General features: G+C 40.5%; 2 protein-coding genes across 6 annotated transcripts in view; one reads left to right on the forward strand and one right to left on the reverse strand.

The window, feature by feature from the left end:
- Positions 1–1,483, forward strand: part of MGAT4A (alpha-1,3-mannosyl-glycoprotein 4-beta-N-acetylglucosaminyltransferase A) — a 118,090-nt gene extending 116,607 nt beyond the window's left edge. For 2 of the 3 annotated variants that reach the window (XR_004959641.1, XM_036262169.1), the window contains 2 exons: positions 792–904; positions 1,046–1,483. Coding sequence is in view for 2 of the 3 variants with exons in the window: in XM_036262169.1 (XP_036118062.1) it covers positions 792–904; positions 1,046–1,072 (140 nt within the window). In the remaining variant the exon portion in view is untranslated. The remainder of the gene's footprint in view (positions 1–791; positions 905–1,045) is intronic. The other variant, XM_036262170.1, reaches the window with a different exon arrangement.
- Positions 1,484–7,687: 6,204 nt separating this feature from the next.
- UNC50 (unc-50 inner nuclear membrane RNA binding protein) lies at positions 7,688–24,472 on the reverse strand. 3 transcript variants are annotated; one of them, XR_004959642.1, is made up of 7 exons: positions 24,373–24,472; positions 23,186–23,469; positions 22,177–22,297; positions 10,449–10,588; positions 10,261–10,362; positions 8,275–8,479; positions 7,688–7,720 (listed from the first exon to the last, which is right to left on the reverse strand). XR_004959642.1 is itself a non-coding variant. In XM_036262171.1 (6 exons), the coding sequence occupies exons 2-6, from the start codon at positions 23,463–23,465 to the stop codon at positions 8,343–8,345; spliced, it is 780 nt and encodes a 259-aa protein (XP_036118064.1). In that variant the 5' UTR covers positions 23,466–23,469; positions 24,373–24,472; the 3' UTR covers positions 8,142–8,342. The 3 variants fall into 3 exon arrangements, 2 of the variants coding, with proteins under 2 accessions (XP_036118064.1, XP_036118065.1); XM_036262171.1 differs by lacking the exon at positions 7,688–7,720 and having other exon boundaries at positions 8,142–8,479; XM_036262172.1 differs by lacking the exons at positions 7,688–7,720; positions 24,373–24,472 and adding an exon at positions 23,676–23,930 and having other exon boundaries at positions 8,142–8,479.
- Between the last annotated feature and the right edge of the window lie 90 nt (positions 24,473–24,562).

The following is a 24,562-nucleotide window of genomic DNA, read 5'->3' on the forward strand; positions in this document are numbered from 1 at the left end:
TCAGTATTTGGCAGTATCTAGGCTATGTGAAAGGAAATATTCAGGATGAAATATATCAAAATTTATTGAGCCCTGGCAGGTTTGGCTCAGCAGTTAAGCATTGGATCTCAGACCAAAAGGTCATGGGTTCGATTCCCAGTCAAGGGCATGCACCTGGGTTGGCAGGTTTGGTCCCTGGCCCTGATGAGGGTCATATGGGAGGCAACCAATCGATGTCTCTTACATTGATGTTTCTCTCTCTCTCACTTTCTCTTCCTCCGTTCCTCCCACTCTAAAAAAAAAAATCAATGGAAATATATCCTCGGTAAGGATTAAAAAAAAAAAATAAATGAAATTGAGCCCCTGCTCAAGGTCAACCATTGCATGTATGTATGTCTAATTAAAGCATTGAAATTTGTTATTATTGACTTAACCGTCAAAGTGGTTAGACTAAGTGATGGTAGAGTATATTTTGGTAAGGTTTGCGCAAACCACATTTTGCTAAAAACCTCTGTGTTAAAACACTGTTAATGCAAGAATACAGTACATTTTTGTTTTGTTTTTAATTTACAATAAGAAAAAATACAGCTCTGCCACTTCAAATGGATTGCTGCTAATGTTTCAAAGCATGCACTACCTCATGAAAAACTTGAAAGTTGAATAAAAATAGGAAGAAGGAAAAAAATTTACCCAGGCTGTGTGAAGACTTCCACTAGAAGTCTTTTGGTACTTTCCTCTCCAGCTTTAGTCAGTGAAATTTGATGTGTTCTTGTTCTTGGCCTACCCAACAAGTGTTAATTTTTATTTTGAAGGAAAATTTGAGAATGGTGTTGCAGAAGGAATGGTGGATCCCAACCTGAATCCCGTTGCAGCCCTCCGACTTTCAGTTACTCAGAATTCCGCTGTCTGGGCCATTCTTAACGAGGTGAGACGACATTGTCTGTCCGTCAGTGAAACAGCTTTGAGTCTACTTTTTTTTTTTTTTTACATTTTATTTCATATTTAAGGCCTTTTTGGAAATGAAAATTAATTGCCTCATCGTACTCTTCACAATTTTGTATTTCAGATTCATATTAAAAAATTCACCAACTGACCATCTTCTAAGAAACCAATACTTTTTTTCCTGTATATTTGTTGATTAAAGATAGTGAAGCATGTGCTTTTTTTTTACTTGAATACTACCTCTTGTGAAATCTACTGTAGATGATTGTCATTTCCACTCGGAAAGTGAATCTCCCACGGATAATTATATTCATTCAAACCTAAGCTGTCCTCCAATTTTAACTGACTCAAACATTTTACAGTCTTGACAGCCTGTTAATATGACTTGTACTATTTAGGTATTATACTAATACACAAGAGTTGTACATATTGTTACATTCCTTAAATTTGAGAAAAATTAATGTTAAATACATTTTATGAAGGGGGTACTTTTGAAATTCATTTATTTTACTATTATAGACCCTCTTTTATAGATTATCAGGGATTATATATAAATATACAAATATACATAAAAATGTTATGAAGTTAATTTATTAGAAACACTTAAGAAGTACATATTTTTGTGCAGTAAATTTTTGAACCTATACTTTCTTTGAAAACCAGTTACCTTGCTTTTTTAAGTTCTTTCTATATTTTCCTTTGGAAATGCAAACATTACAAGTTAATGCCATTTTTCAAATGCACTGCCGTTTAAGAGTGATTCTCGATTGATTTCCTAACTGAAGTACTTTTTTACAGTAGTCCCCCACCTTATCTGCGGTTTTGCTTTCCGCGGTTTCAGTTACCCATAGTCAGCTGTGGTCCAAAAATATTAAATGAAAAGTTCCAGAAATAAACAATTCATAAGTTTTAAATTGTGCACCATTCTGAGTAGTGTGATGAAGTCTCGCGCCGTCCCTCTCCGGCACACCTAGGACGTGAATCACCCCTTTACCCAGTGTGTCTGCCTCACTTCTCATCATAGAGGCGTTGTGTCATCTCACATCATGAGGGGGAGTACAGTACAGTAAGGTATTTTGAGATAGAGACTACATTCACTGACATAACTTTGATTACATTATACTGTTATAACTGTTCTATTTTATTATTAGTTGTTAATAATCTTACTGTGCCTGACTTATAAATTTTATCACAGGTATGTATGTACAGGAAAAAATAATATATAGGCTTTGGTACTAGCCCTGGTTTCAGGCATCCACTGGGGGTCAGGGAACATATCCGCTGTGGATAAAGGGGACTACTGTAATCACTGATTTTGAACAAAATATTTTCAAAGGCATCTGTCATTTCTTAAAGCCAAGATTTACAAAACCAATATCCTTTTTGAGGCTCATTATACTGTGCTGCGTGTGGCATACAGCCACAACCAACCAGTCTGATAAATCAATGTGCAGGGGTGATGATCCAACCCAAACTGTCACAGTTAACTTACTGCTCATTTCCTGATATGTAAGATACAAACTCTTTTTTGATCTTTGTCTTTATTCCATGAGTTAGATGCATTATCTCTTTCCTTGTTGATCCTTATATATCTGCACTCATTTTATGATTTTTGACCAAATGTTTTCCAGATAATGCAATTGTGTGTCATAACTGGTTTAATTAAAAAACAAAAACAAAATTGTAATACTGGTTTTTAGTGACAGGTATTATAGCAGTTAGTTGTATGTTTTTCCAAAATGATTTATTCTAATGCATTAGAACATATAAGTACATTTATATCCAAGAGTATTATTTTTAAACATGTAATTCCAAATTCTTAAACATACTATAAAAATATCAGCCTTAGCAGTTGGTGATCTTTACAAAGGTATTTTACTTTAAAAAAATTCCTAATTATCATCCTCAGTTCCAAACCAGTCTGGCGTGCCTTAGGTGGGTTGCAGGTGGGTGACAGATGGTGGAGTTTGATCCTGAGCTTTCAGAGTAGTCACTGCTGAGGCCTTGGGTGGCTGGGGTTCCAGCTGGCTGCCGTTAGCCTGGAGGAGCTCACCTGGTCACCAGTGTGCTGAGCACATGGCGTCCAGACAGCATTCTCTGTGCTGAGTGACAGAGATTGGGAAGCACTGATGATGGGGTAGTTTCCATTACTCCACGTAAGAATAATTTTTAGTTGCTTTTCTTGATTTAAAAGTCACGTCACCAATGATGGTTTTTATGTCAAACTCCAGTTAAAATTTTTTATTTGGATTTTTACATTAAAATAACTAATTGATTTTCTTCACAAATTTTCTTGGCCCAGTGCCTACAGGCAGATTTCATTTGAAAATAACTTTTTGTTATAAAATTTGGCACTAGCATAACATAGTTACTGCTGTAACAGTTAAGTATCAGAAGGTAAAACTCTGGAGATAGGTTTAGAAGTCCCCTTGTTTCCCTGCTTCCTAGTCAACTCTGATTGCAGGAAAAAACGCCATCCTCTGAAAACCAGAGGTGAGTTATTGCAGCCCTGTGCCATCCATTGGGGTGTCTCAGGCTCTAGACTGAGCCTTTCCTGTTGTCCTGCTCACTTTCCTCCTGTTCCTTAGAATATTTTAGCCAAATCTTGTCCATCTTTCAAGGCGTCTTTTGTGCACTCCTCCCCATGAATCTGTTACCAGTGCCTAGTAGTGCCTACAGCAGTGCCTGGCACATGGCAGGTGCCCAGGCAGTGTCTGGATGAGGGACCAACTGTTTTAGCCCTCACTCTTCTTTCTTAACACCCTTCACCTACTGTCCTTGCTACACACTTACATACACACTCAGCTCTCGAGTTTTTTATTGTTTATGCAGAGTTGTGTGCACATGTTCTCTGACCAAACTTCAAGCTCCTGAGGGCAAGCCTGTAACTCATACTCCTTACCTGTCCTCTGCTGAAGCAGGTACTCAGATAGTGTCATTTTTAGTTGCTTTGTCCTTTCCCTGAACCCTTCATTAGATTGAAGCAGTCATGCTTTCCTTAAGCAAGAAATGATAGTGGTGGCCTTAGGGGTTGTTTTAATGAGTGAGGTGTTGAGACAGATGAGAGGTGAAGAATCCTGGAACTGAAAGTAAATTATTGACCTTGAGAAGACACTGAACCATTCTTACCAAAGTAGTGTGGGGAAAGCATCAAATGGTGAGGCTACTTATATAAAATAAGGAATGGCTTGGCATCTGGTGTATATTTCACATAAACTATTCAAACTATGGCTGTACTGTCCTAAATAGTGGGCACTAGACACATGGTGGCTCTTTATTTAAAAAAAAAATTTTTTTTATCCTCACCTGAGGACATTCTTGCAGTTATCTTCAGATCGAGTGGGAGGGAGAGAGGGAGGAAGAGAGAGAGAGAGAGAGAAACATTGATGTGAGAGACACATCAACTGGCTGCCACCCACACGACCCAACCGGGGCCGGGGACAAACTGCAACCCAGGTGTATGTGCCCTTAGTGGAAACCAAACCTGGGACTCTCTGGTCTGTGGGCTGGAGCTCTAACCGCTGAGAAAAACTGGCCAGGGTCATGGTGGCTCTTTAAATTAATAAAACATTCCTCTCCTCCCTTACACTAGCTACAGTTACGTGCTCAATAGCCACATGTGGCTGGTGGCCACTGGATTAGACAGCACAGACACAGAACATTTCCTTCATTGCAGAAAGCAGTTGGCCAGCACTAGATCAAGCTTGCTAATACGAACATTTAAGAAAACAGAATAATTAATTTTGATTATTAGGTTAAAAGTAGACCTGCAGCCCCGCTGGTGTGGCTCAGTGGACTGAGCGTCATACCATGGACTGAGAAGTCCTGGTTCGACTCTTGGTCAGGGCACATGCCTGGGTTGCAGGCTCAATCCCCCTACCTCTCTCTCTCAAAAAATAATAGTCTTTTTATTTTTAAGTAGACCTGCAGAATATATCAGTGTAAATGACGAGTACTTTGGATAAGAAGAGTTTGAGAACCTATTTCTAGGATTCTAAGAGCCAAGATTTCTGTGTACTTTGTCCAAAATCTCAATATTCTTTACAGCGTGTCCTGTACCATATTCTAGACAAAAAGAACATTGGTGTGAGGGAGTGCAATTGAAAAACTTTGGCAAAAGTGAATGCAATGGGTCATTTAGCATGCAGACACATGTCTATTATTGACAAATACTTGTATATTAACCACTGGAGATGTCTTTGAACAAAGGTATGGCTTTTCAAATCAGTGGTTGCTCCATTAAATAATCATGTGTCATTATTAATCATGTGAGCCCTTTAAGCAATTTTCTCAAGCTGGTAGAAGTTAGAGATTCACAGCAGGAGGAGGTATCATTTGCTGGTTTAAGATGGAAGCCACATAAGAAATGCAAGCGGTCTTAAGAAGCTGACAGAGACCTCAGCCAGCAGCAGAGGGAAAAGGACCCACACAGCCAACAATCTGAAGGAGCGGACAGGTGGATTTTCCTCCAGCAGATAAGAGCCCAGCCTGCTGACACCTTGATTCCAGCCTGAGACCCTGAGCAGAGAACTCAGTGAGACCTGTGGACCTGAGAGATACAAAATGAGTTTCTACATTTGTGGTGATGTATTATGTAGCAATGAAAGATGAACACAGTATTTAAAAGGTGAAGAGGGAGTCTTCATACAGATTCCCTCTCGTATGGTGATATTTCTCGACAAATGCACAAGTCAAGTCTTACTAGCAAGTCCTGTACCTGGGCCTCACCTGGGATTTCTGTGCCAGAGATGTTAATCTTCATTGGAAGTTTGTTGACAAAACCTGCAGCATCTTAGTAGTGTTTCTAAAGGAACTGCTAGGAGTAGGATCCAAGCAGTGTGTAAGGAAGCTTTCTCCTGGAAGAAGTATTACCTTATGCCAATTTAGTTTGCTCTAAACCTGTTATTGTATTATTTAAGAATGATAAACAGTGGTATTTTAAATAAGATATTAAATTAGGAGGAAAAACCCTTCTGTCTTTATGTAGAGATCATATAATCCACCTTGTACTGAAGTAAACTTAAAAATTTTTTTTTCTTTATTGATTTTAGAGAGAGGGAGAGAGAGAGAGAAACATTGATGAGAGAACATCAATTGGCCGCCTCCTGCATGCCCCCTACTGAAGATCTGGCCCACAACCTGGGCATGTGCCCTGACTGGGAATTGAACCAGTGATCTCTTGGTGCATGGGTTGATGCTCAATCACTAAGCCACACCAGCCAGACAAAGTAAACTTTTTTTTTAAACCAAAACTTAGTTGTCTGCTCAGATCAAATCCTGTCACGTGCCAACCAAATTTTTGTACTTTGCTAGTATTTTCCAGAATACCTCTGCTTCCAAGCCATTAAGTGCTAATGAAGTTTGTTTTTATTTTGGTTTGTCCATTAATAATTGTGCTTTTTACTATAATGCCATACATGCCCTTGCAGTAACAAAAATAAAGCTAAAGGAAAGAAATGAGAGGCTACCACCGTCAGAGGTCAGAAATCGGGGTCATAAACCTATCAGTGTTTAAGGGAACATAATCCCAACACTCTTTTTTATAGGAAAGGGAACTTTCCCAGGCTAGACAGCCAGGATTTATAGTGTAAAATTTAGTTTGTTGTAAATTTTAATTATTAACCTTAACAGTATGCCATGATAACTAGTATACTTTCTTTCTGTAACACATGTGGACGAACAATGCAGATAAGATTACCATAGTATTTTTTTTTTTAAAGGGGATTTGTTATTTATGTCATCAGTACCTATTATATATACTCTTTTCACCTGAAACATTCCCTTCACCAGAGTGGGCACTAAACTAGACCACTTTCAAAGGAACACACAATAGCTGGCACTCCAGAGTGCATTTGAATTGAGAATTTACAAAACGTTGTTCAAGAAAGTAAACTGAGTGTTGAGTGGACTGTAACTTGTGCTATTATTCCCAGTGTTGTTAATGCTGTAGTAAAAATGTTGTCATGTGCTAAAATTAGGACTGTTTGTTGTGGGTTAGGGAGGCTATTTTATGTCAGTTGCTGCTAGTTGTTCCATGGTTTAGTAATTAGCAAATTGCCCTGGAATCAAAGGTTCAGTACTCTAGTGTGATTAGCATTTCATGATTTATTTGGAATGCTCAGTGTTTGCTGAAATTGGATGAAAACATCTTTTGGATACATTTTCTGAGCCTTAAAAATGGCTGATATTGCCAGTACTGTAAGATGCACCGCCAGCAGATTTGATACTCTTCATTTATGTATAGATAGTCATGTTTTCTAGGAGATTTAGAAATCAGCTGATTAAACATAATCACATTTCATTTTTGGAATGAAAGACTAAAGTTTCTCATTGAGAACACTGTTGGGAAAGATGGTGTTCACATTCGGGGATGTTTCTGGAAGTACCCCTTAGAGAAGCTGCCTGAGGAACTGCTTTCCCAGGTTGTGCTCATTCTCTTCTTCTTAATGTTTTGTACATATTTCCTTACAATGTCTTTGTTGAATGGATAATATCTGTAGTAATACTTTAGGTACCTGTTAGATTTTCAAAGGAAGGTTATTTATTTTCAAATGTGCTGCTATACTCTAATAACTGGTCCTGTTGACTGTGCCTTTCATCACTGTTTGTGCCACAGCTGTTCATAGATAGGTATTTGAAATAAAGAAGTTTTAAAAGCCATGCTGAATTCAAGGTTCTGTCTAATAAAGATAGATAAGACTTAATGAGTAGCAATTTTTTTTTCAATTAGTTTTGTTTAACACTGATATGATGATAGTTTACCTGAAACAGCAGATCTTCTATGTGGGTTTTAGAAAATCTTGAAAAGAAAAAAAGCCTTGAGGTTAAGACTGGTTATCAGTGTGATGCAGATGCTCAGTCGTACATTATGTGCATCTACATCTCCCAGTTAACAGTAGCCGCCATTGGCCTCTTCATTCTTTGTTTTGGTTTTAATTTTTTTTTCCAGAGAAAATACTGTTAATGATATTTAGGGCCTGAAGGTTAGACTGAGATCATATGCCCTACATAAATGTTCAACATACAGCCCATCAGAACAGAGGCAGAGTGTGTACCTCGTCAATAAAGTGAGGGAAGGGTGTGCATATGATTACCGTGTTCTCCAAAACAAACCTCTTGCAAAAGGAATTCGTATTAAAAAGTTTATCTAATTCCTCATGCCTTCAGTACTTTGTATATGATTATTGTGTGTGCAAATATTGAATGAATAAAAAACATACTTTAAAAAATATTTATTACAGAAATGTACATTTAATTAACTTTAAGGAATGTATGACAATAGTGTTAACATATATTTCCTCAAATTCACAAAAAACTTTACATCTTTAAAATATCTACAATAAGTTTACTTACAAGTTTCTTAAGAAATCACTTCACCAATACCGTTGACACAGTTAAGATGTAACAGTCTCACTTTTTTTTCATTTCACTCTGTACTTGTAGAAGGAACACAGTGTGCGGGTGAAGTTCCATCCCAGTGCTAGTGACAGCCCGTAGAGCAGAATGAGAGGTGCAAATGGATAGAGGAGAATTACTGTATTTTTCAAAAATGGTAATGCTGGAAAATAAATTCAAAATTATTTTTTACATGAGGAAATATGACTAATAAATGAACATTCTGTAAGAAAGCTCTTTGCTACATGTGGGGCCAAAGAGGAACACACATTTTCTATCACTAAGATGATACTATATAGTCAGAACCATACTAATCTACACTATTCTGTGTTGCCTCCTTCCTCACAGCTGTGAAGAAACCCAGAAGAGGGGTTACTTCAGCACAAAGGCAGAGTGAGAAGCAAATCCAGGACTAAGACAGGTTGAGAACGAGGGACAAACATCACAAATATTAATGGCAATGGTGGTGAATTTAAACCACTTAAGAGTCCATCTTAAAGTGCCATCAGAGATAGATGAGGTTAAAAGGAAAAAAACAATTTGCAGCTATCTGATTTCCCACATAGCGTTACACCACCTCCACTCTGAAGGTGAGGTCTCAACTAGTATCCCAAACTTTACGAAAGAGCTGAAACTCAAACATAAAATCTGTCCCCAACACCCATGTTGTTTTGTGCTCATTCCTACCTCATGCATTCTAACCTAAATAGTCTCATGCAGGAAGCCCCAAACTGTAACTGAGCTGTACTTAAAGAAACTGTTCTAAACTAGAGAGGGTTACCAGGAGAGTGATCAAAAATCCACTCAGAGAAACCACAATGTTGCAGCATGCTAATCACAATATGACACGTCACAGAGATCTCCCCTGAAGTGGAGAAAGGACTCCCAATACCTCAAACAAGGTATTACAGTTTGAGGAAATTAAGTCTCTGGCAAAGCAGCCAAGAGAGTGAGAACAGCTCTGACCATAGGTGAGTAGTTCGCATTTACAGTAGGTTCTAATCATCCAGAGTGACAAGGAAGGGTTAGAAAATATATAACAATAATAAATTATAAAATCTCTAGATTTAATTAAGCTCTATTTAATGGGGACCATGTCTTAACAAAAATGAAATATAATGTAAATGTTTGTGTTTTTTTTATCTTCAGACAAGGACATGTTTCCATTTTTTTATTCAGATAGAGTGAGAGGGAGAGAGAGAAACATTGACTTGAAAGGGACACATCGAGTGGCTGCCTCCTGCACGACCCAACCAGGGCCGGGGACAAACCGCAACCGAGATATATGCCCTTAGTGGGAACCGAACCCGGGTCTCTCTGGACCGCAGGCCGATGCTCTAACTGCTGAGTCAAATCGGCCAGGGCTAAATGTTTCTTATATTAAGAAAAATGAATTGATAGGATTTAACAATAAATTTGCAAACATATCCTCAGGTCAGAAGTTGGGCCTGATCTTCTAGGATCACCTACAGAAGCACACAGTGATTATAAAAACGGAAAATGAGACAAAGGTTTTAACTACTCAAGTTAATATGCCTATGTGCCCATTCACCTAACCAACCCTTCAGTTACCAATGGGTAACTGAAACCTTAAAAGCCTGGAGAAAGAGGAAACTGGTCATGGGTTCCTGTAGGCATCAAGGAGATAATATGGTTAATTAACATGGTTACTTGAAATGACAAAAACTGTTACATACCAGCTATGCCACTTTTGAGATGTGTGACCATGGCCAAATCACTTAATCTCTCTGTGCTTCTTTCCTCATTTGATAAATGGGGATAAATAAGCCTATATTATATAATTATGAAGATTAAATGACGTAATTCATATAAAGTACTTGGGACAGTACCTGCAAGGGCTCCACAAAACTAAGCTAACTGTATTTACTGTTAGAACTTCCTCTCTCCCTGTTATGTTTTCAGTCAATCCAAAAAATTACTTACCACTGTATCCCAGGAAGGTTACATAGATGTAATAGCCAACAGCAATCAACCATAAGGTATTTCCAACCAAATATCCAATAAATGTGTCTGTTAGAATGACATCTGCCAAAGAGATACAGACAATGACTCTTTTCACTGCATGTAATGAAGAGCTTTTGAAAATATTTTGAGAAGTAACTGCTACTTACGGTTGATGAAAAACAGTTGGATAAAATGCAGAATGACTAGGAGAGGATAAAAAGCGTTCAAATGCACATCGAAGGCATAGCCCCACTCCACATCATAGTCTCTGCTCTTCCTTTTCACCAAATACTTGTTAGAGATAAACCTGAAGAGCAAAATTAAAACTTCTTTAATAATACAATAAAAATTCTATAAATGTTTACTGACTGCCTTCTATGTACCAAGCATTATTTCATACACTGGAAATAGAGCATCAGTCAACAAAACAAGAAAATCTCTGCCTTCAAGCTAGTGGGAGTAGACTGCCAAGAGAATATAAATGTGTTAGACAGTACTATGGAAAAAAAAAAATAGTTGGAGGGTTGTCCCATACACAAGGTTGCAGGTTCGATTCCTAGTCGGGGCATGTATGGGAGGCAAACAATCAACGTTTCTCTCTCACATCTATGTCTCCCCCCTCTCTTCCCCTCTCTCTAAAAATCAATGAAACATGAAGACCCAAGGGCAGTGACAGGAATTACCCAGGGCAGAGCATTCTACGCAGTGGGAAGGCCAAGACAGAGGCAGAAGAGATGGTGGAGTACAGAGGAGTTGGCAGGGTACCTGGCATGTTTGAGGACTGGGTGAATAGACCAGTGTGCCAGGAACAAGTAAGCAGAGTAGCAGGAAATGAAATCGGAAAAGAAATAGGCAGCCAGATCTTACAGAGAGTATGTGGTCATTTTAAGACCTCTGTATTTCACTTGTGAAATAAGAAATCACTGATTTCCCAGCAGAGAGACTTCATGATTTGACCAGGCTCCTCTGACTGCCACTTTGAGAACAGACAACGGACAAAAGTGGAAGGGAGAGACCAGTTGAGAGGTGACTGAGAGAGATGAACAGCGGTAGCAGTGGAGGTGCGGCCATGTGGGATATACTAGAGTTAGATGGTAGCACCAATAGGATTTTAAGTACTAGATGTGGAGTATGAGGGGGAAAAGTCAAGAATGAGTGATTTTTGCCTTAAACATGGAAGATCAAGCTGCGACAGACTGAGGTGGGAATGGCTGCTGAAAGAATGGTTTGGGGGCAAGAAGGAGAATGTACGAGTTTGGATTTGGACCTGTTATGTGGAAGACGCCTATTAGTATGGACTAGGAAATATATCAAGTCTAGAGTTTAGAGAAGAGGGCCAAACAAGACATATACTCATCAGTGTGTAGATGATAGTTAAAGCCAAGGGCCTGAATGAAATCAGCTACAGAGTATAAGGCCTAAGGTCAGAGAATCAGGAGGAACTAGTAAGAAAGTGTCCAGGGATGTATCTAGCCATTAAGAACAGCCACTGTTCCACAGCAAGGCACATTAAATTATGAATGAATGAAAAGTAAAATTTTGGCTTCTGGTCCAAGGTGAAGCATAGTGAGTGAGTCCTTGAACTCATCTCCTCCCACACTGAATTTATACCCAAAGAAGAACTGAGGGCTGACTGAAGAGCTTCTGCCCAACAAACGAGAGAGAGAGAGAGAGAGAGAGCGCGCGCGAGCGAGCGAGCGAGCGCGCGCGCGCACACAAACAGTAGGAGAGCCAGAGACATGGTACTGGTACCATGGGAACCCTACCCCAAACACAATGACCTTCAGTAGGGAAGGTTTCACTGAAGGGCCCATATGCAGATTCACAGCCCTCAGAAATGGTGGAAAAAACGGTTTAAAAGGCACCTAGCCCTGGCTGGTTTGGTTCAACGGTGAGAGCATCGGCCTGCAGACCAACAAGTCACAGATTCAATTCTGGTTAAGAGCGTGTACCTCAGTTGCAGTTCATCCCGGCCCTGGTCAGGTCATGTGGAAGGCAACCAGTCGGTGTGTGTCTCTTACATCGATGTTTGTTAGTTTCTTTTTTTTTTTCCTTCCTTCCTTCCTTTCCTCCCCTCCCTTTCTTTCTCTCTTTCTCCCCCTCCCTCCCTCCTATCTTCCTCCCTCTCTGATGATAAATAGGAAAAAGATATCATCAGGTGAGGATTAAAAAACAAATAAAGGGCACCTATACTATCTGCCGAAAGGGATGGGAACTGTGGGAGCTCCCTTGTGTTGGAGGTACTCCAGGGCACCAACTGTTGCCCTTCCCCTTGAACACATGGGCAGGACCATGACCCAGGTACTCTAGCAAGGCCGGCCAAGGCTGTCAAGCCCACACCATCTCCTTGGCTTGTCTCCAGGTCTCCAGTGGCCTGCCAAGATGACCCTGGCAGAGTTTGCCCCTGTCATTTCCCATGGGACATACACGCTCTAGCTATAGCTCCCACCCTGGTGTGGCTTGTCCCTGTGACTTCCACAGACCATGCCAGCTACAGCTCCAAATGGCCTATCAAGGCCGCCCTGGTGCAGCTTGACGCTGGCCCTTCCAACAGCACAGATATGCTCCAGCTCCTGCTGCCCTGCCAAAGGCACCCAACCCATGCCGTTTACAAAGGGAAGCTCCTATACAAGGCCACTCCTTCAAGACTGGGAGAAGTTGCTGTTTTGCCTAATTCATAGAAATAAACACAAAGAACCAAAATGAGACCAAAAACATGTTGTAAACAAAAGACCAGGATAGCCCTGGCTGGTTTGGCTCAGCAGTTCCTCCTGCTCTATCTGAAGATAAATGTGAAGGTGTCCTCAGGTGAGGATAAAAAAAAAAAAAAAAAGAACACACAATCTATTAGATATTCAAAATATAAAATAAAACCAATAAAAAATTGAACAATACAATAACTGAAGTGAGATATACACTAGAGGGAATCAAAACCACATTAGCTGATGCAGAAGAATGAGTCTGTGAGCTGGAAGACAAGGAAGTGGAAATACCCAAACTAGCAAACAGAAAAAAGAAAAAGAGACCTCCAGTCAAAATGGCAGAGTTGGTAAACTCTGAGCTCGCTTCCTCCATAGATCACACCAAAACTACAACTAAATTATAGAACAACCATTAAGAACCACTTGAAGTCTAGTGAACAGAACGGTTCCAATTAAAGATATAAAGATGCAGTCACATCAAGACTGTAGGAGGGGTGGATACTTGGACTGGGCAAGTCCCACACCATGGTTTGTCAATTATGAAATGGAAGGGATATGGTGGCTACGGAGGTACACACTGAGGAGTGAGAAGTCACAGCCCCACAGTGGACTCCCCATAATATCTGGCTTTGCAAATCAGCTGGGACTGTGTCCAAAGACAGTCTGCTAAAGACAAATGTGTGCTCTCAAAGGGAACACACACAGACTTACTCATTTACAAACTGACTCACTCTTTTTTTTTTTATATATATATTTTTTTATCCTCACCCGAGGATACTTTTCCATTTTTTGTACAGATAGAGTGGGAGGGAGAGAGAGGAAGGCAGAGAGAGAGAGAGAAACATCGATGTGAAGGGACACATCGAGTGGCTGCCACCCGCACGACCAACCAGGGCCGGGGACAAACTGCAACCGAAGCACGTGCCCTTAGCGGGAACCGAACCCGGGTCTCTCCGGATCGCAGGCCGACGCTCCAACCTCTGAGCCAAACCGGCCAGGGCCAAACTGACTCACTCTTAAGTTCTAGTGCAGGGGCTGCGACTCAAACAGTGCCAGAAACATACCAGGAGGAGCTGAACTGACCAACTTCATGGTGAGGGCTGGAGGGGCAGGAATCAAGACAACTCTCACCAGGAAAAGAAGTGCTGGCATGTGCCATGTTCTTTGGTTTATCTCTGCTCCCACCTAACCAGCCCTGCATGTGTGGGCACCAAATCTGTGCTCTCTATAGTACTGACTAACCTTGTTCCTTCTGTCCTGAACATTCCCTGAGACTTCCCACCCAACTTGCTTGCTGGGCCCTTCCTTCAAGTGGCTCCTCCACATAAGCAGCTTGGCTTGCACTCACTGCAGATTTTCCCCAACATCTACAAACCTCATAAGTGGTCCTAGGCTTGTGCTAATTTTCCCAAAGCTCTACAAATTCCAAACAAGCATCGTGAGCATAATTCCAAACAAGCATAGCTCTTCCCAAGTGGCCCCAAGCCCAGTACCAGCAGAAACTTGCATTCTAACTCCCATCAGGTGGTCCCAAACCTGGCATTAAGTGGAGGTTAGTCTTGGCCTGTAAGAGGCCACAAGCCAGGCACAAATGGCAGCTGATCTCAGCTTGCAATATAGTATCCAGCAGAGTCCTAATCATGGCAAAAGTAGCAGGCAGCCTAGGTTTGCAGTATAGCTTCTCCCAAGCACCTCCAAACCCAGAACAAGCAACAAACCAATCGTAGATGCCTTTATAGCTCTTAGCAAGAGGCATCAAGTCTAGCACAAGTGGCGGTTTACCTTGGCCTGCACCAGAATCTCTCCTCCCAAGAGGCTCCAGCCCAAACACACCTGGTGGCCAGCTCAGACGATGTCAGAACACCACCCAACCAGTTCTACAAATGGTACACCCAAAGGGCAGTCTTAGCGCTGCTAAATAAAGCAACATCCAATCTGTGGGGTCTGCAGCTCATGGGCTGTAGTCATGTCCAGCCCTCACAGCTAGTTAGCCTGAGGGTCAACTCCGCCCAATGATGTGCCAGCAGCAATCGAGGTACAACTACAACAGGAGGGCAAACACAACCTACACAGAGCAACAGGCTCAGGTGACCAGGAAGACTGCACCACTGTACTCCACACAACACTTTCTACATAAGACCACTGTCAAGACCAGAAGACAAAGCATATCTACCTAATACAGAGAAATAAACACAGAGGTCAGCCAAATGAGAAGACAGACAAACATGTCCCAAATCAAAGGGCAGGGCAAAACTCCAGAAGAACAAAAGAACTAAAATGATGACAAACAATCTACTAGATACAGAGTTCAAAACACTGGTTATAATATTCCATGAATATGGGAGAATAGATGAACTCAGAGAACTTCAACCAAGATACAGAAACAAAAATAGAGATGGAAAACATAAACAAGAACTTCCATGACTGAAGAATACAGTAACTGCAGTGAAGACTACATTAGGAGGAATCAACACCAGGTTAGATGAAGCAGAGGACTGAATCAATGATGTGGAAGGCAAGGTAGTAAAAAAACACCCAATCAGAACAGCTAAAAGAATAAACAATTTTTAAAAATGAGAATTTAAGAGACCTTTGGGACAACATCAAACATACCAACAGTCCCACCATATTGGTTGTAGGAGAAGACAGAAAAGCAATGAATTGGAAATATATTTGAAGAAATAATAAGGAAAACTTACCTAACATGGCAAAGGAAATATACATACAAATCCAGGAAGTACAGAGAGTCCCAAACAGGATAAACTCAAAGAAGCCCACACCAAGACATGTCATAATTAAAATGCTAAAGGTTAAAAACAGAGAATCTTAAATATAGCAAGAGAAAAGCAATCAGTTAAGTATAAGAGAGCCCCCACCCCATAAGACTATCAGCTGATATCTTAACAGAAACTCCATAGGCCAAAAGGGATTGGCACAAAATATTCAAAGTGATGAAAGGCCCAAACCTACAAGATTAACCAGCAGGATATTTAGAATTGAAGGAGAAACAAGAATATCCCAGACTAGAAAGGCTGAACTAGTTCATCACCATAATACCAGTGTTACATGAAATATTATAGGGACTTCTTTAAGTAGAAAAGATAAAAAATATGAATAAGAAAATATAGGGGAAAAAAAGCCCCACTGAAAAGCACAAACACTTAGTAAAAACTGCACATCAACCACCTAGTACAAAGGTTAATAGACTAAGTAAGAATTACAACAACAAATTAAGGGATACACAAACACACATGCAAAAAAAAGTAAAAAGTAATGACAAAAACAAACATGGAGTAAATATTGTAGTGATTATAGACTGTGTTCAAACTTAAGTGACCATCAACTTGAAATACACTGCTATAAACATAGCTTGGTACATAGGAAGCACATGGAAATCACAAAACAAAAACCTATGAGATAAACACAAAGTAAGGAAAAAGGAATCCAAACAGAATACAGAAAATCATCAACATGCAAGACAGCATGAGAGTACAAAAGGAGCAGAGAAAACTACAAAAACAATCAGAAAACATCTGATACTATGCAGTAATGACATACCTATCAAATTACTTTCGATGTAAATGGACTAAATACTCCAATTAAAATCCATAAGGTGGCTGTAAGGATTAAAAAAAAAAAGACCTGTACATTGCTGCCTATAAGAGACTCACTCCAGATAAAACACACACACACACACACACACACACACACACACACACACACAGAAAGTAAAATGATAAAAAAAAGGTATTTCATGCAAATGGAAACAAACAAAATAAAGGTAGGGTAGCAATACCTATGTCAGACAAAATAGACTTTAAAAGAAAAGCTGTAACAAGAGACAAGAAGGGCACTTAATAATGATAAATAGATCAATCCAACAAAAGGATATAACTTTTGTAAACATTTATGCATTCAACATAGTAATTCCTACATAGATAAAGAAAATATTGACAGACATAAAGGGAGAGATTGACAGTATTACAATAACAGTATGAGACTTTCACACCCAATTAACTTCAAAGGACAGATCATCCAGACAAAAAAATCAATAAGAAAATAGTGGCCTTAAACGATACATTAGATCAGATGGACTTAATTGATATTTTTAGGACATTTCACCCAAAAGTACCAGAATATACATTATTTCAAGTGCACACTAAACATTTTCCATGACACATCACATGTTGGGCCACAACATAAGTCTCAATAAATTTAAGAAGCCTGAAATCATATCAGGCATCTTTTCTGATCACAATGGTAAGAAACTGGAAATCAATTAGAAGAAGAAAACAAAAATGCACAAACATATGGAGGCTAAATAACATGGCACTAAATAATAAGTGGGTTAACAAGATTAAGAAAGAAATCAAAAGATGCCTTAAGACAAATGAAAATTTTAAAAATGACCCAAAGTCTATGGGACACAGCAAAAGCAGTCCCAAGAGTTCTTCAAGCAAGAAAGGCCTACTTCAAGAAACAAGAAAAATCTCAAACAAGCTAACCTTATACCAAAAGGAACTAGAAAAAGAAGAAACAAGGCTCAAAGTGAGAAGGAAATTATAAAGATCTGAGATGAAATAAATTAGAGTCTAAAAAAAATCAATTAAACCAGGAGCTGGTCCTTTGAAATATAAACAAAATAGTCCTAGTCGGTGTGGCTCAGTTGACTGAACTTTATTCCATGCACCTAGAGGTCACCACTTCAATCTCCAGTAGGGGGCATACAGGAGGCAGATTCATCAAGAAAAAAGGAGAGGAAAATTTGAAAGCCACTTGCAAAAGAATGTAACTAGACTACAGTTTGTTCCCAGGAATAAAAATTAACTCAAAATGGATCAAAGACCTAAATATAAAATCTGAAACAATAAATTACATAGAAGAAAACACAGACACTAAACTTATGGACCTTGGTCTTAGAGAAGATTTTATGAGTTTGACCACAAAGGCAAGGGAAGTAAAGGCAAAAACAAGTGAACAGGACTATATCAAACTAAAAAGCTTCTGGACAACAAAAGAAACTGCCAACAAAGCAAAAAGGCAACCAACAGAACAGAAGACATTTCAAGTAACAGCTCTGAAAAGAGTTAATACCCAAAATATATAAAGAACTCACATAACTCAACACCAAGCAAGCAATCCAATAAAAAAATTGGCAGAGGACCTGAACAGACGCTTCTACCAAGAAGACATAAAAATAGCCAATAGACATAAAAAGATGCTCAATTTCACTAGTTGTTAGGGAGATGCAAATCAAAACTATGAGGTACCATCTCACACCTGTCAGAATGGCTATTATCAACAAGGAAAGTAATGGTAAGTGTTGGAGAGGTCGTGGAGAAAAACCCTTTTTCACTGCCGGTGGGAATGTAAACTGGTATAGCCACTATGAAAAACAGTATGGAGATTCCTCAAAAAATTAAGAATAGAGTTACCATATGACCCAGCAACCCATCTTCTGGGTATCTAGCCCAGAAATTTGAAAACATCTATTTGCAAAGATATATGCACCCTTATGTTCGTTGGAGCATTTTCACGGTGGCCAAGACACGGAAACAACCAAAGTGTCCTTAGATAGATGTCTGGATAAAGGAGATGTGGTACACATATACAATGGAATACTACTGAGTCATAAGTATGAAATATTGCCATTTGCAACAACATGGATGGATCTTCAGAATATCATGCCAAGCAAAACAGTCAGAAAAAGAAACATGATTTCACTCATGTGAGATATAAAGTGATAAATGAACAAACAAGAAAAACAGACGCAGACAACAATATGGTGGTTACCACAGGAAAGGGGGTTGGGGGGAGAGTAAAGAGTCAAGTGAGCTCTGGCCAGTTTGGCTCAGCGGTTGAGCTTCGGCCTGTGAACCAGAGAGTCCCGGGTTCGGTTCCCGCCGCTAGGGGCACGTACCACCAAAAAAAAGAAAAAAAAAAAGAGTCAAGTGGGCCAAACACGTGATGATGAAGATAATTTGACTTTGGGTGATAGGCACACAATGCAATATACAGATCATGTATCACAGAAATGTATATAATCTTATTAAGCACTATCACCCCAATATATTTAATTAAAAGACAAAAGAAAAAGAGAGGACCCAAATAAAATAAGAAATGAAAAAGGATAAGTGAAACCCAAAACACCATAGAAATACAAAAGATTATAAGGAAATGCTACAAACAATTATATGTTAACAAACAACAAATTAGAAGAAATGGATCAATTCTTAGAAATATACAATCATCTAAGACTGAGTTAAAAAGAACCAGAAATTGTGAACAGATTAATAATTACTAACAAAATTGAATCAGTAATCAAAAAACTCCCAACAAACAAAAGCACTGGACCAGATGGCTTCATAGGTGAATTTTACCAAACATTCATGTAATTAATACCTACCCTTCTCAACCTATTCCAAGAGGAAGGAAGCTAAGCTCATTTTATAAAGCCAGCATTATCTTGATACCCAAACCAGACAAAGACATTACAAAAGAAGAAAATCATAGGCCAATATCCCTGATGAACATAGATGCAAAAATACTCAATATTAACAAACTGAATTCAGCAATACATTAAAAAGATCATAAACCATGATCATGTGGGATTTATTCCTGAGATGGAAGGCTGGTTCAATATACACTAATCAGTTAATGTGATACAACACATAAACAAAAGGATAAAAATAACATGATTCTATCAATAGGTTCAGAAAAGTCATTTGATAAAATCCAGCAAAACTCTCAGCAAAGTGGAATAGAGGGAATATACCTCAACATAATAAAGGTCACATATGACAAACCCACAGCCAACATCATACTCAACAGGCAAAAATGACAAGCATTTCCCTGGGGAACAAGATAGGGATGTCTGCTTTCACCACTCATATTCAACATGGTACTGGAAGTCCTAGCCACACAGATCAAACAAGAAAAAGAAATAAAAGGCATCCAAATTAAAAAGGGAGAAGTAAAACTCATTTTTTGCAGATGATGTATCTTCATCAGTCATTCACTGTCACCCTATGCCCTCAGACCTAGCATGCTGTCCACATGTCTATGTCTTTGCAGTTGGTACTAGTGAGCATCGACCCCATCACCCACAAACTCCTCGTGCTGGTTCCTGTAGGGCCTCTGGGATGACCACAATCATGTCACCATTTCTTTCTTTTAGCTCCTCACACCTTTCACAAGACAACATAGATTCTCAAAAACACACTAAGTCCTCTTCTACTTAACATACAAAATCATACAGAGTAATACTAAAAGGTACTAAACTCCAGGATGACTTGGTTTCTGTGTCCCTCCAGGGTCAGTGCACTCATGGCAGAATGCTTGCTACCAACTAAACTAGTCCTTTGAAAGCCTTATTTACTTTTTTTATCCTCACCTGAGGACTCCCCCCCCTCCCCATTTTTGTTCAGATAGAGGGAGAGGAAAAGAGAGAGAAACATCAAGGTGAAAGGGACACGTCAAGTGGCTGCCTCCCACACAACCTCAATCAGGGCTGGAGATGAATCACAACCGAGGTACATGCCCTTGGCCGGAATGAACCCATGACTCACTGGTCCATGGGCCAACGCTCTAACTACTTAGCAACACCAGCCAGGACTGAAAGCGTTATTTATTAAAATGTTTTTCATGGATATTTTGATAATAAATATGTTACTTACATTAGCAGTATTACTTTTAGATTAGATCTGAGAATTTTAGATTAACAATTTATTGACTATCTAGCACATACAAACCTGTGCTGTACTAGTCAGAAGTTATAAAGGAAAATAAAAGGTTATCTTCAGAAGTTACCGTATCAGAATTTTGTTTAAAATATTAATAGCTATGCCCGGCTGGTGTGGCTCAGTGGTTGGGCATCGACCCATTCACCAAGAAGTCACCAGTTTGGTTAGGGCACATGCCCAGGTTGTGGGCCAAATCTCCTGTGGGGGGCATGCAGGAGGCAGCCAATCAATGTTCTCTCTCATCAATGTTTCTATCTCTCTTCCTCTCCCATCCTCTCTCTCTAAAATTAATAAAGAGCCCTGGCCAGTTTGGCTCAGCGGTAGAGCTTTGGCCTGTGGACTAATGAGTCATGGGTTCGATTCCAGCCAAGGGCACGTACCTAGGTTGCGGTTTGTCCCCGGCCCTGGTCGGGTTGTGTGGGAGGCAACCAGTTGATGTGTCCCTCTCACATCGATGTTTCTCTCTCTCCCTTTCTCTCCCTCCCACTCTATCTGAAGATAAATTAAAAAATATCCTCGAGTGAGGATTAAAATAAAATCAATAAAGAAGTAAAATAAAATATTAATAGCTACCATTTATTGTGCACTTACTATATGCCAGGTGCTTCTCCTACCACAAGCTTCTCAAATACCTTAAAAAAATAGATAATTCCATTTTACAAAAGAGTAGTATGGGTCTAAGAGTAAATGAATGAGGTAGCATTTGAACCCAGGTCTCTCTGGGACTAAAATGCTCCAGTGTTTTCTGATATACAGTGACCACCAGCCCTACTCAGCCACAGGCCCTAAGCTCATTCATCATATCCATCCATTCCCTTCATTCAGTATGCCAACCACATTAGAAGCCCTGTATCTCTGAGAACAATGAAAAACCAAACACCAGATTTACACTTAGTACACTGCTGTTGCTAAACTAAATCTAGACAAAGTCAGACTGAGAACCCTTTCATTAAAACCTCTGTTTATGTGGGTGTCTCTCTCTCAGCAGGAAAGCACCAAAAGTTTAATGAAAAACAATCCTTTTTTTCAAGTATACTACATTTAATACCAAAAACTCAAAGTTAAATTCCATGACATAACCTTCATGACATAATCTTATACATTTAGTAGTGACCCACTGACAAATGAAGCAGAAAAATGAGCCGTGATCTAGACAACTTAAGCAGAACTGGCTAAATGCATATTTTTGCAAAATCAGGGATTTTGTCATATGATATAATCATTTCAATTCACTTATTTGCTGCATGCACTTTGACAATACAGACCACACTTTAGAGTATTTTCTGATACAGGTAGACACAAGAGGGCAAGTTATTACCAGTCTTGGCAGTCAAAATGGATGTTTTAGTTCACCTATCTTGTTTCAATTTCCATCAGCTACTGTATCTTTGAAGCAAGCCCTAAAGGAGGCTCTACAACAGTATCTGAAGAACCAAAGGTATGGTACTTACCACATTAGAGTTGAGATGAGAAGACCAACGCCTACACAATCTATGAATACAACCCAAAGGAGAAGCTTTATCATCTTAAAAAATCCCATGTCCAGCACAAAGCCAAATCCTACAGTGGACACTGAAAGAAAGATTTACAAGATCCATTCAGGCACTTTGCAAGGTTCTGGGGATACTGGGCACAGTCCCTGCCCTCCAGATGCCCTCAGTCCAGATGGACAAAACCCCCAAAATGTGTTCTATGTGATTAAGAAATGCAGACAAACGTGGAACACGGAAGGACCACTGAGATATCTCAAGTTTACCAAGGAGGCCCCTGTTTGTCTGTGGTTCACCAGGGTGGCCCAGCTTTTCAGTTAAAGGTAAGAAAAATCTACACACTTCAACATCCTAGCAGGAGTGGGGAACGTCCATATAAGGCCCTTGAAATCAATACCAGCTAACATCATACTTCTCACCAAATTAGCCTGGACCTAATATAAGCAGGCTACTTTTTAAGTTGATAATTTTGTATGCCCCTTGAATGATGTTATACATATCTATCTAAATGACCTTTGGCAGAAAAAAGGTTCCCCACCCCTGCAAGGCTTTTGCCATGCTACTAGAGAACTTAAAAGTAGTTTCTCAATTCCATATCAGTACTTTCAGAACTCTCTCTGGATTTCCCTGTGAAAAGCAATTTCCAATCTTGATATTTCTTTTAAAAGTAAGTTTGCATTTGGGTATTGATATATTTATCACAGTAGTTAAAAGACAGAAGTGACTCTGTCCCTCTGCTTTTTAATGTTGAGATTTATGGTTTACTCTGGCAACTGCTTGAGCCCTTAGAACCAGAAGAATATAGCCTTCTTTCCTGTGAGAGTTTTGAGGCTTCAGAAAAGAGTAAACAGTTTTAAATATCCCCAAATTCTGACCCACAACAGTTTATAACAAAAGAGTCCCCAAATGACAAGTCCAATCAAACACTCAGTTCATTTTTCAACTGTATTGCGGATCAACTAACACTTACCACACAGCCAGATACTTAATAGGACCAAGAAAGCTGGGTCATCTCTGGCCCACTGATCCTTTGTCTGCTTTCGATAGTGAAAGTTTCTATAAACCCTCTGCGGGGACGTGAACAGGTAGAGCATCTGCCAGGCAGCAAACTCAAAGTCCATTTGCCGAAAACGAAAAAGCCTTCTCAGGTATTTGTAGCGCTTTGCTCCTGCTGTGTGTCTTGCTGCATCTCTGGAATTCAATGCTCCATTCCCTTGCACTGGGGAACTCACTGAAGTACTTGGTAACATCTTCCTATGTGGGGGAAAAATCTTTTACTACTAATATGAAGAAAGTGTTGGCTACTAGCACTCCTTTTCTGAGCCATACAGGAGGGGGGTCACCTGACATTTCTGCCCCATTACTTAAGGAAAGTCAGTGATCAAGGGCAGCACCACACCCTTCTGAACCATCATAACAACATTTGTACAAGGGCCATACATTTCCCACACCTCACCTACCTCAATCCTCACAGTCCTCCCAGAGAGTAACAGCTACAGAGACAGAGAGAGACTCTGATTCAAATTCTGGCTCAGAAGCCCGTGCTCGTGCTCGCGCGCACCAAGCCTTTAATAAGTAAATGACCTAATCACACAGGTGGTCCATCAAAGCATTACCAGCAGGCAACTCGTTCACAAGAAGATATAAAAATAAAGCAAAACTAAACCCAGTATTTGCTCCGTGAATAGTTCAGCAGGGGAACGACTCCGGGGGAGACCGGCCGAACCACTGTGAGCCTGGTGAGCGCCGTCACGCCCGGCGGCCCCACGCCCCGGCTTCCAGCTCCGCTCTCCAACCTCCAGACGCAGACGGCGCCCGGCCAGGCTCAGCCGGTCCCCGCCCGCCCCGGCCGAGGGCAGGGATGCCGGATGTAACATAACAACTTCCACTTATACTGGAATTCGGTAGAGGAATGCTTGTTCGTATAAGTGCGTCCGAAACACTGCCTGGCACCTTCTCATACTAAAGATTATTCGCTGTTTATCGGAAACTCAACTGGAGCTGAGCGTCCTAGATTCTATCCCGCCACGCCACCGCAGGCCCAGCGGCGGGCCCGGTGTCACTCCGGGGCCGAGGGACGTCGGGCCGCGAGTGGCCAGAGGAAACGGCACCGGGCGAGCCCGAGCCGCGCCCCGACGGAGCGCTCCTCAGACTCACCTGGGCCCCCCTGCGGCCTCCACGGGCTGCAAACTAGCCCGCCACGTCGGCCGAGCAGCCGGGCCGAGCAGCCGCTGGACCACCTTTCCCTTCCCGAAACGTAGACGGCTCCGGGGGCGCGACACGTGACGTGTACCTACTTCCGCCGCGCGCGGCCTCGCGGGACTCCGCTTCGCGAGCTCGCCGGAAG

Source organism: Molossus molossus, unplaced genomic scaffold, assembly GCF_014108415.1.
Source record: "Molossus molossus isolate mMolMol1 unplaced genomic scaffold, mMolMol1.p scaffold_m16_p_15, whole genome shotgun sequence".
Lineage (NCBI taxonomy): Eukaryota > Metazoa > Chordata > Mammalia > Chiroptera > Molossidae > Molossus > Molossus molossus.

Excerpts from the sequence above, each read along its gene's own strand:
- UNC50 (XM_036262171.1), bottom strand. The coding sequence starts at position 23,465 with ATGTTACCAAGTACTTCAGTGAGTTCCCCAGTGCAAGGGAATGGAGCA. Across the intron at positions 10,589-22,176 it reads CTCATCTCAACTCTAATGTG|GTTTATCTCTAACAAGTATT; the intron begins GTAAGTACCATA and ends TTTGCTCTTCAG. Across the intron at positions 8,480-10,260 it reads AACCTTCCTGGGATACAGTG|CATTACCATTTTTGAAAAAT; the intron begins GTAAGTAATTTT and ends TTTATTTTCCAG.